Source organism: Saccoglossus kowalevskii, chromosome 1, assembly GCF_978046115.1.
Source record: "Saccoglossus kowalevskii chromosome 1, keSacKowa6.1, whole genome shotgun sequence".
NCBI classification, from domain to species: Eukaryota; Metazoa; Hemichordata; class Enteropneusta; family Harrimaniidae; genus Saccoglossus; species Saccoglossus kowalevskii.
The window spans coordinates 11,348,228-11,360,885 of record NC_140641.1 but is presented as its reverse complement, the minus strand read 5'-3'; the positions used below and the strand labels follow the sequence as shown (position 1 = coordinate 11,360,885).

General features: G+C 31.8%; 1 protein-coding gene across 1 annotated transcript in view; it reads right to left on the bottom strand.

Annotated features, from left to right (window-relative positions):
- LOC100375107 (inositol 1,4,5-trisphosphate-gated calcium channel ITPR3-like) overlaps nt 1-12,658 on the bottom strand; it is a 94,691-nt gene that overhangs the window by 10,567 nt on the left and 71,466 nt on the right. Inside the window, exons 41-53 of the mRNA XM_085498690.1 lie at nt 10,259-10,330; nt 9,954-10,089; nt 9,088-9,268; nt 7,966-8,041; nt 7,728-7,804; nt 7,084-7,240; nt 6,061-6,158; nt 5,409-5,508; nt 5,119-5,223; nt 2,658-2,912; nt 1,812-1,946; nt 936-1,085; nt 572-688 (exon numbers count right to left, since the gene is read on the bottom strand). Of these exons, the coding sequence (XP_085354816.1) occupies nt 572-688; nt 936-1,085; nt 1,812-1,946; nt 2,658-2,912; nt 5,119-5,223; nt 5,409-5,508; nt 6,061-6,158; nt 7,084-7,240; nt 7,728-7,804; nt 7,966-8,041; nt 9,088-9,268; nt 9,954-10,089; nt 10,259-10,330 (1,659 nt within the window). The remainder of the gene's footprint in view (nt 1-571; nt 689-935; nt 1,086-1,811; nt 1,947-2,657; nt 2,913-5,118; nt 5,224-5,408; nt 5,509-6,060; nt 6,159-7,083; nt 7,241-7,727; nt 7,805-7,965; nt 8,042-9,087; nt 9,269-9,953; nt 10,090-10,258; nt 10,331-12,658) is intronic.

The following is a 12,658-nucleotide window of genomic DNA, read 5'->3' as shown; positions in this document are numbered from 1 at the left end:
TGTTGTATCACCATGTAGCTAGTTTATTAGATTCTGTGTATAGCGCCACCTAGTGGCAGCAGATTCTCAGTTCACTTCAGTTTTTGGTTCCCTGATGTATTAAAGTACCTCCTTTCTGCCGAACAATTTGTGTGTGTGTGCGATTCAGTTATCCATTGTTCTAGCGTACAGTAGCAATTGCTTATTATGGCTTGTGTTATGCACAAAATTCTACTAGTGCATCTGCTGGTGTGGATGCCATAGCTAACACAATCTCTCAACATGAATTTCCTTAAATTCTAATAATTAATTGCTGAATCAATAGGTACCCAAAATAGTTTTTAAATTATGAATTTAAATTGTATGCATTTTGACAATTTTTTTTGTTTTAAAATGGCTGCCAGACAAGGGCTTAATATTATCAGATAATCAAACACCACCAACGCACAAACTTTTTTTTGCATTGTCTGTAAACTGATAGCAAAATTCACATAACATCAATAATCTGGAAAATTTTTAACTTTTCTGCTTTTTTAGGTAGTTAGTAGAGAAAGGTCTGTTACGAAAAATATGAATAAATTTGTATACTTACAAATTGTTTGTTGTCCTCCAGTACTATCTTACTAGCCATATTGGTGTCACGTAGAATATAATTAATATATTCTATTATCTTGTTGTCAAATATTACCATTGCGTTGGCATGGTTACCCTACAAAATAAAGGTTACTTCCAATTATTTTATTATAAATATTCCATTGTCACAGGGGCTCCAAATACGACAAAATGAATCCCAGTCGCGAGACATTATTTGTCCTTTTTGGTATGATTGATACAATCTTAAGCTTTGAGAAACTTACAACCACTGCTGACATAGTGCTATTGATAATCACAATTCAACTGACTACAAGCTTAACAGCCAGTAACAATATTACAACAAGTTATGATGTGTGGCTCACCGATGCAAATTCATTAAGTGTTGTAAAGAGTTCTTCAACAAGTGCAATACTTGAATCGTCAATATTAGAATACAGTAGATCAAGAAATCTAGCTGTCTCTGCCACTAGGTTAACGCTCTTGATGTTATCAGGTTGTTCACGTAGGTAATTCTGAAATCAAGAAAGGAATATTACATTTCAGCATATTCTCTGGGCATAGCTGCATCACAGAACTGATGATGCTAAGATGGGCACTGTGGTACGATGTATTTGCTCTATGTAAGCTGCTGTGGAACACTGGTCAAAGTGCCGGTGAAAACAGCTAAAATCAAGAAAAACAATTCTGAATAACCAAATTTATATATTCTGCAGGTATGTAGGTGTAATCTTGTTCAGGAGGGTTTCAACAACTAGCCCAAAATTAAATAATAACTTTATTACACAACCAAAACCATCAGGGGGTTTAGTATGGTAAAAATAACAAAAGACTAAAATAATAAAACTAACTAAATAAAAGTAAAACATTAAGAGGAGAAAATAGAAAAAATAAAGTATAAAATACTAAAACTGACATTGCATAGAAAAGACATTGACCCTTTCATGGATTATTTATATAATTACATTGAATAATGTATTTTTCAAAAATTTGTAGAGGACAAAGTCATGCTTCATTATTTTAAGAAAAACTTCTGCATTTTGCGTGCCTACGATTTTATAAGTAATGTTACACTCTAGAAATAAAGATTGTCTTTATTGCATACATAATTGAAGCACCAAAGTAGTCATGCAGCACATGATTTAGTTTAGGAAAACAATGATTTTTACACAAGTTGTATATGATGAGAAAATTTGTCAGTAAAGATTAATTCCAGTAAAAATGAAAAATGGATAGAATACCTGTAAATATGAATGTTGTCCATCACACATCTGTCCTAATATTCTTAACACTAACTCAATGAATCCATCATCTTTGAATTCCAAATCATCCGCTTCAGCTTCTTCTATTAATTTTTGAACTTCTGGTGGAAGATCCTGCATATGGAGAGTCATAGGCATTTCACAATTTATAAAATGTACTGTATTTGTCAATAAATTTTAGAAACCAGCCATCCAAGTGATGTTGACTTGTTAACTGCATGATTCGTTTGTATGTGTGTGTGGCAGCATGATATTTTTGTGTAATAGCATATAAGATTAAAATAATATTAAAATAAACATAACAAAAGATGTTCCTATATAGATGAGAAAACACATTGACCATCAACTTTATTATTTGCCAGCAGTGATACTTATCTCAAATACGCCTGATAATCTCAAATTATTACAGATTTGTTTTTGGTAAATTAAGAAAATTGGAGCCAAACTGAAAATTATGTCACGTTTGTCATACTTTCATTATTATTGATTCAATCCATCAGGACACTAAAAATAGCAAAAAATAGTGGGGTCATCGAACAATTTTTTTAAAAACAAGAGTCTGAATTTCTTGAATAGTTATAAAAATTTTAATTTTTACTTTGGTTTCTACAGTGACATGGGATGAAAAATCTGTATATAATTTAGTGTGTTTCCAGGGTGATAACAGTTTTCCATTATATACAATGGAAGCTTATCTCCCATGATGCACTGGATAAATCTGCAGTAACATGTTGAGATGATTTGAAACTGCCTTGTGTCTTTCCAAGCCATCAAATATAGAGTCTAGATAGTATCCCACTAAAAGAAACAAGAACTTAAGTTTACCTCAAATTCAATATCACCCAAATCTTTAAGTGAAGCTCCTTTATCATGTTTATCCACTTTTATTAATGGTACTTTATCATTATTTATACCACCCATTTCAATACTTTCTTTGGAATTCAAAGCTTTCTTTGAACCATTCGCTGCACCACTTGTACCAGCTGAAATTGCAGTATCAATATCATTCACTTTGTTTTGAGGTCGCAATGTTCGTCGACTTCCTTGTAAGAATTTTTGCCTATTCATTGATCTCTGACTCTGAAAATTTAAGATACAGGAGAAAATTTATAAAACCTAATCTTACTATTGGTGTGCTGAAAAATATAATAACATGGATAGGGTTACTCATTTCTATTAGCTAGGGGTTAAAATGACACCAATATTTTTCAAACGTGCACATGCAAATTGAATACAGTACGATAAACGATACGATTAAGCAATAGACCTGTTTGAGGTTCCTGAAGTTCCCTGGTTGCTAAGCTACCATGTGTGCGAAGGGGGGGGGGGGGTGAATAATAATAATAATATTTATTGCATCTTTAGAAATACAGTATTTCTATCAGTACAGTAGCAATAAAAGTATAACAAAGTATAATAATAATAATGAAATAATAAAGAAAGAGAAAATATTATAATGTTAAGTATAAAAGTAAAATGTAATGTGTTAAAATTTTTTTACTAATACTAATAAGTTTAATAATAATAAAACTAAGACTAATAATAATAAAATTCAAAGCTATCAATTATCTATTCTTTCCTGAAAGGCCTTGTAAATAAACTGTGAAACCTTTTTTTATAATTTCTCAATCATCTGCACTGAGCAATCAAATGAATGTATTGTGTGCATCATGTGATAGAAAATTAAATTGATTCACTTCTGGTCAGCAGAAATACACATTTCAAAAAATTATTTTATTATACCAGTTTCAGTTTTCAGTTTTTTATCGCACATACATCAAACATTAACTTAATGGGTGACCAGTGGTAAAATCGCCCCCCCCCCCCCTCCCCTCTTTTGTGGCAACCATGGAAAATGCCCAAGAACTCAAAACTCGTCTTTTGCCTTATTCACTTAAAAATCAAGTGTAAGAGTAGCCTGATATGTAGGTGTGAGTGGCGCCCTCACCGGCCGAACGGAGAATAGTGTATGCCTGTCGGCAAGATCAATACTGCAAATTCGAAAAGTTCACGCCTTCTTGCAATGAGTTTCAATGAATATTCATTTTGGTGGTCATGGTAACACCGTCAATTATAAAATCAAGGTTTAAACCTGAGAGCAGATTAGATAACGGAAGTAAACAAAATGTGTTTACAGATGTGGACGACAGAGAAAGAGTCACTGTGCTAAAAAACATGCTGATGTTCCTCAATTTGATTGGTACCAACAACAAAAAATCGTTGGGGAAATGAAAAACTACATCTTTCTGTCAGGCGTGTGTTGGGTTTGGAGCACAGTTGAGGGAGCAACTCACGCGACCTTGTCAGGCTAGTGTAAGAGTTGAAAATAATTAATTATTTGTGATAATAAGATAATTACTATGTAAAGAAAGGCTGTTATTGTATACCTTATGTTTTCTGTGTCTCTGTAGAGAGTGCATATTTAGAAAGTCAGAGAGAGAGAGAGAGAATGTGAAAACAAGGTATATATAGAATATAACACATAGACAATCAGTGGTGACAAAATAAAGAAGATAGTAAGATTACTCAATTCATTATAATTGGCTTTAAGCATTCCTACTCAATCTACTACAAGATTGCACCTAGGAATCATGGGATACTATTTTTGTTTTTGTTGTTGTTGTTGTTGTTGTTAGAACAACTAATCTGGCTTTTGTTTCCCTATTGTCTTCTCATTCCAGTAAAATATAAACTGAAAAAAAATGTTATTAACAACCCCACGCTTTATAGGTACTGAAACTATTAGAACAGTGTTCCCTCTTACAGGACTGATTTTGTAGAAATCCTAAGTGAAATGAAATTCACCAAAAAACAAGTTGAGTCAGCTTGTTGACTGCTGAGGTCAAGAAAAAACTTGTATGTTATTGTATCGGAGAGTGGAGGCGCAAATAAAAATGTTGTGACTGCTGATTTCCTTCGTATTTGAACTCATTTTGTTTATAAAATGTGAATTTCATTTTACCAAATTACAAATTCCCTACCTAGAGTAATATGTTGTTAAAGATTACTAGATCAATGTATGATTTATGTCAATGACGATCAAGTGAATTATCACAACTAGACAACGAAATCTTTGTGCGGCAATGGCTCATCATATCGGCTTAGAGGGCACACCATAAAAGAAAGTAATGATGAGGAATAAGCAATCTACATAAGGATCATCATATATCCCAGAATTCTGTGGTAGATACATTTATAACAGAAATAAAGATTAGTATCAAACAAGGTATATGAAAACATTTGGTAATATAGAAGTGTAGTGATTACAGCTGACAAAGCAACTTACCCCAACCATTCCTCCTTTACCTCTCTTACTACCAAATCTACTACCAAGTCTACCTTTGCTGCCAGCAGTACTCCTTTTCATCATCATAGATCCAGCTAAGATGGTCTGCAATTATAAATTATAATCATTATGTTGGTATTCAGTTGATATCTTAACTAAACTGATTTTTTTTTTATTTCTTACTTTGCTACAGTTTATTTCAAACGGATGATGTAAATCCATTAGATTGCACCAGTGACTATTATACTATTATATATAGTTACTTGAGACTCCAAATTGTTGTTACTTACCTCAGCAATAACCTTGCCATGTCTCAAGGCTTTATTCAAACTTTTCTGTTGCTCCAATGCCTCATCAATTTTGGCTCGATGTTGGGATTGAAGTGCTCGCCTGAATGTAATCACATTAAATAAATGATAAATGATAAAACTGAGTAAAACTGTAAAGCATTAAATTATCACTACTATTAATATTCACATTTTGAAGATTGATCAATACAGTTGGATGAACATGGGTGGGTTTCAAAGTGGATGTTCAGGAGTCCTCATGTATGATCAATTTTAACCTTTTCACCACCAGTTCTCTATTTTCATCACAAATTCACAAAATAGTCCCATTTTATAGTCTGCACTTTCCTTCAGAAGGTTGTGACGAAAATAGCCAATTTTTTTGAGTAAAAACTGAAAATAAACTAAAATCTTCTCTGTTGGCTCCAAAACAGAAATATTAAATAATATAAGTAAAAAGTGCAGACAAATTTGAGTGAGAAAGTCTGGTAGTGAAAAACATTGTTTCTCAGGAAACTAAAATGGTTTACGGTATATACATATTGCAAATGCAAGAATACAATTAGTTTTTTTTCCATTGAATAGCTTACCACCAATTGCTTGTGCATAACAAGGCTGCCACAAACAGTTCTTGAGTCACAAAATAAAAACTTACTTTTCTTTAGTAGCCACAGCAGATAAATTCATACGATTTTTAATCGCCATAAAGAAATGTTCTTCTCTTGTACTTAAGAAATAATCAATTAGACTTGACTGTAATAAACAAAACATTATTTTTAGGATATTGAATACATACATGTATCTGTGCCACATTCATAAACCCTTTCTATAGCCCTCATAGTTTCCTGAGGGTACGGCCTTTCAAGTGAACCCAGAAAGAGGCTCCAGGGTAAAAACTCTTTGCTGTACTACACAGGCATAGGAAATGTACCACAACATCAGGCTCTTTCAATGGTAGGAAACACTAGTATACTTTTATTTTTAATTCAACCAATCTATTTATTCAGTTATGATGTTTTCAACTTATTAAAGTAGTTTCCCACTGTATGTAGATTAAAGTTATTCTTTTTTTTTATTAAGAGCTACTCCTTGCATAGTCCTATGCAATGACAGAATTTAACTGCCACACAAGACAGTATTTCAACTATAGTACACAACAGAATCCCTCAAAGATAGAGTAAACAGTATGTAAATATGAAACAAATGTCCATAAAACAATAAAGCATCAATTATTACTTTTTTTTAGTGTTATTATTCAAGTTTAGTTTTTCTGATAAAAGTAATATAGATTATTGTGTTAAGAATTATGTACAATCACAACATCTTAATCCACACACTCAACAGGTGCCCGATCAATGAATTATTTCTTCATTTACTTTTTTAAGAGCCTTATAGAATACATATTTTGGTAACAGCAAAGCCAGTTCTGTCTTAAAGGCAGCTATGCCTAATTCATCATGTACTCATATCAGATGTTTGCTCACTGGGACATTCTAGAGATGGCAGAAAGTGAAAACATTTTTGCGAAAGTAAAAAAAATCAGAGCAAATGCGCAGAAAGGAATTAAGCCATTATGATGTTCACATGAATCTTAAAAATTACCACATTCTGAATAATCACAGTATTAAACGATTGCACAATATAAAACCTAGCATGGAATATGAAGTGTTATGCTTACCTGTACGTCTTCATTCCCACCAAATAACATAGCTGATAAAAACGCTAACACTTCTCTTGCTAAACTATCACTTGTCCTGGCCAATAACGGTAATACTTTTAACATGGCACCATGTTCATTCAATTCCTTTTGTACAGCCACAATCTTTTCAAGTTGACTGATAAAATTAGAAAAAGAATATCATACAGTTGTCACAAATGGCAAATATTTCACAGCTGTATTAGTGGATATGCAATATATGATATGTTTGAGATATTTTTATCTTCTGTAAATATGCCAATCAATCACAGCATTTACTATTTTATACAAATGTAGTTTTTCTGACTTTCAAGTCACTATCAGCAGACACACCAAATTATTTAGCCAGCAGGTTAAGTTTGTGGCCAATATTAGGAACTATGGAACTCATTGACAAATAAACCAAAATTTATTGTATGCTCAACTATATATAGACACATCTCAGTAATTCATGTGAGTGAATGTGCTGCTAATAGAGCAAATATTATACATGTATATATGAATGGCAAATTTAAATACAAGTGGCTACAGTTTATATGAGTGTATGGTAAAAAGATACACAATTTTGACTCAGGATTCCTACAAATTCAGTCCTGTTAGAGGACACACTGCAAAATAGTACTTACTCTTCATTGTTTTTAGGATCATTTAACCAATCTTCTGGTAACTGACGCTCTTCATTGTGAATTAACGCTCTGAGTAACTGCAAAATACATCACATATCAATGAGAATTCTCTGTCCAGGAGTTAACAACATAACATATTTCTGAGTTCAATAATGGAACAAGCACACAATGTGAGGTGCATAATTATTTGGAATATTCTGTGTCTTTTTGATGATAATTCTTTCAATATTTAATTTACCTGCAAACACTTAACATCCAATGCTTCTTGTAATAGCCTTTCCCGCTCTGTTGATCGGGGATTGTTACCAGAAATCCTTATGAGAAAACAGAACAATTGTTAAACAGCTTTAATGTCTTAGCACACAAATGTTACATTATTGATACTCTACAGTTTTCAATATGTTTACCGTATATAGCTGTATCCTAAGTGTTGTATTCAGTTTATATACAACACAAAAACATTTGGTATTTGAGCAATTGCTTGCTGACATCACTTTTTCTTATTCATTTCTAATATCCATGGAGGATTTTAGAAGGCAATGTTAAGCACATTATATTTTATTTTATTTTGATCTAGTATTTATTTTTTGAAGTTTTGGTAATTGCGAAAGCCAAGGTGGAATTAAAAATAATCACAAAATCAAAGTAAAATAATAAAATAAAAAGGCATTAATAACAAAAGTAATAATATATTAAAAATAAAAATAAGTTTATAGGCAAAATAATTAAAGCCCATACACTACATCAGATTTTAATCAGATTGATCATTTTCAAGGATATAAAAGTCACATAAAAGTAATAATAATAATAACTTTATTGCATCCTTAGAAATACAATGTTTCTATCAGTTAATAGCAATCATCTTCTATTTCATTCTGTGTACATTGTTTGCAAGTTTTGTTTTCAGTAGGTATTTTTGGTTGCATATTTCTTCCTTTTTCTAATAGTAAAATGTGATTACCCCCGATACTAGTTCAAAATTTTGTCATTGAAATTCTTTGTTTCAAATTCAACACATCCAAGTATTTTCCAAAATTATAAGAATTTTTGAATTTCTTTAAAGTCCTCAGTTTTGTTTTTTTAATTATATTTTTCTCCAGAAATGTATGTATCTTTGTTTGATAACTTTGCCAATTTGCTTTATATTTCTTGTTAATAAATCATTCTGTTGTTCTAGGGAAAAATTCATGTTGTTCATCATTTTTTGTATTGCAGAAAACCATTGTAAATTGGGTTATTTTGGTTCAAGATATACCTGTTTTAGGATATTATTTACTGGCAATATACTGATACGAGTCCAGTTTTTTAATAAATTAATCTTAATATCTACTAAAAGTGGGAGGTATGTAGAGGTACTTACAAGAGTTCTTCTACCAGTTTGCTGGCAAGTTCATATTTGGATTCTGTCTGTTTCTTCTTCTTTTTTTTCAAATTCTGTATTGGTAAACTGTTATGGGAACTTTTGTATATGAAACAGTTTACGTGTTCTTGAAATTCTTCACCAAGAGGAAGTTCTTCATCACCACCAATTTCAGTGTATTCTTTGAAAAAGAAAATTACATATATATTATACATCTGTCACCGTAATGTCATAAGTTAATTTGCGGTATTTTCATCCTACCATATTAGGAAATGCGAATTCCAAATATGAATTGATTACGCACATAAGCGTGTCCTAATAATAAAAACAAACATGATTGCCATCAGGGTTTGACCGGGCTTCACACAAAGAAGTTCGCTGATTCTGTTCTAAACATTTTTGATTTTGGCATTCCCATGATGTATCCTTGAAAGGAAAACATGTATAATCATAAGGTTATTATGAGGATTACCTCAAAGTATGCACTCAGACAGTACACCATCGCATCGACCTCCACTGCACATCAGTCAATACTCCCGCTGTACTGTCTTCGTGCATACTTTGAGGTATTCTCGTAATAACCTTCCTGCTGTTTATATATCTGTATTTGTAACATACACATGGGCAATGAACAAGACCATATGCTACAACATTGGGTTAACTAAATCCTCATAACAATGACATTTTAATAATCAAGGCCAGCTGTTGAAATCATAGACTGAGCTGGATAAGTGATATACTTTCCCAATTCTCAGTTTAACACACACAGTAACTATACTCAAAGTTGTTAACAAATACCTGCTCAGACTATACTGAACAGTATTAACGATTACGTAATGATAGAGATAAAAAAATTGTAGTCTCACCTCGTGTATTATCACTGTCTTTTTTAAGTTGCACACTCACTGTGTTCTCACCACCATAAGACAAACTGTAGTTATTGGCAAACAAGTTTAACAAATCATTCACCTCCTCTTCAGCTTTATAATAATCTTCATATTTCTATAAATATAAAGTACAGAATTAAATATTGATTGAATGAATGAATGAACGGAAAAATCAGAGTTATAAATAAATCACAGTTCTAACTTTAATAATGTAACATGACACATTCAATCGCTGTTATTTAAGATGTATTAATCATTTCTTTTGGTAAACAAAGTTCAGCTACCTTTTGTGCATCACTCCTCACATCTTGTGAGCGTCCACCATGGGTATATTTGGCTTTGAAATCTTCCATTACCTATGACAAGTATAAAACACATCATCAGCTGTTTTGTTTCGTCTAAATATTGAAAGTTCATATAAGCAGTATTATGAGGTTACCGCAAAGTATGCAAGAAGGCAGTGCGGTAATTTTATTGACCAATGGAGGTTAATGTGATCCCGAATTGCCTGAGATAATACTTTGCGGTATTCTGGTGATAACCTCACTATTTATTATATTTTTTTTCCTGCTTGTATTAATAATTTAATGAGTTAATGAGATTAATGAGTTATAGCCTTAAAGGACAATCAAAAATGTTTTGTGTTGTTCAAACATTTGTGTTCATTGACAGAGCTTGAGTGATAATACTGGTGACATAATTTACCCCATATGAAGGGAAATTCGAACATTCACACACGTGCAAATATGTTTTGCAATAAATGCAAATATGGTTTTGTACAAAGCAGTGAATTTTATTGTTTTTGGTGCTAGATGTACAATAATACAGTATACTATAAAATATATTTCACAAATTGTATTTATCCAGTCTCTTCTTCACAGCTTGACACATGTATCATATAAATGTTGACATACTGCATGTATAGTATTTGTGGCTGCGTGAGAAGACTCAGACACTATTTGCTGAAGTTAATACATACAAGTTCACAAGTTCACAAAGTGTAGAAGAAATTATATATATGTAATATACATGTAAAATGATGCATTGCAATTTGTGTTGCATAAACTATTCAAGGGAACATTTACCACAGCTGTTATCTTCTATTGGGATGACATTTCACATATAAATTAGTTACAAATGTACCTATGGTGGTTATTGCCATGAATTAAACATTTGTGAAATGCTAGTACTTTCATATAAATTTCAAATGTACTGTAAATTTGGTATTTACAAAAACACAATATTTCTGAAAATTATATGAAATGGGTTTTTGATGGTCATAACCATGACAGGATACACAAAGAAGTAACATATCTATCTCAATAGATGATTTTCTGACCACTGCAAGATCTTATATATTATGTGAAAAAAACAGAATCAAACTCTGTCGAAAAAATTGAATGATTTGAATTTGAACTGGAAATTCAATTTTTATAGCACAATGTCAAAATGCCAATCTTTGGAGAGGGGAATATTGTGATGAGATACCTTTTTCACTTCATCAAAATTAACCATCTTCAAATGCGTATACCACATTATTGTGTCTGGAAAATTGCAAAAAATACTACGTCGCTATGACATTTGTTTCTTCTCAGTTCAAATTCAGGCATAACATGATTTGAATTTTTAAAAGCATCTTTTGAAACAGAAATACATGAACTCAGAATACACAATAGATATTCCCTCCATTATACAGTATGTGGTACACTTCACTGGTATATAAAATTATGAAGAAAGACTGGTTTCAAACTGAAATGTGCGATGATGAGAAACACAAATTGCAATGCATCATGGTTAATGATAATTGATAGAAAGTGAAGAAAAAGTGATATTTAGTTGTTTAATTAGTAATAAGTGATTAATAGAAAACTATTGATAACCACTTTCAATAGAATACAAAGAAGCAATACAATTAAAAGATAAATGAATGCCGACTAATGCCGACATGTATATCAAAGTTTGTTATTGAGACAAACATTGTTTTTATACAAGTTACCTCAAACTGTCACAGGATTAGGTTACGCAGTCAAAAAAAAGATGTTGGTTAAGACAGTGCAAAGAACAGGTTAAAAAGATTTGATCGGAAAAATATCTCAGTGCTAAAATGCGGAAGAAAGAGGTAACTGAGAAAAAAAACTTCCATGAAATATTATGGGGTATATCATATTGTGTGATAGAAAAACAGTGATGAAAATGTAAATAACACTGACTAGGAATAGGTAAAATGAAAAAAAATTAACTAAACTTGCTCTGAAGGTACAGAAATGCAATTAAAAAATTTGGATTATCAGGCAAATTTCATGAAAAAATGTTGTATCTTGCATATTGAGATTGAGACTAATGATAGTTGCATGTGGTGTATTAATTGTGACATTCATAGTGTCACTATGAGAAGTAGATTTAAGGGGAAAGAATGGCACATTTCCCAAATTGTTGAATCAAATCTACATGAATACATGTATCACTATTCAACACAGCGTGATATTTAATAAAAGTATATTGGCGCAAAAAATGAAGTCTAAAATTTACTGCATTTGTGAGTTACAGCTAGTATACTGATTGAAAGCTGACATGCTACAGGTGTGAGCTAAATACAACTACAACCTTTAATAGTAGGAAGTATATAATGTTGAAGTTTTCTCAGATGCAGTGAAATCACAAGTAAAATAATCGTTCTATAAATT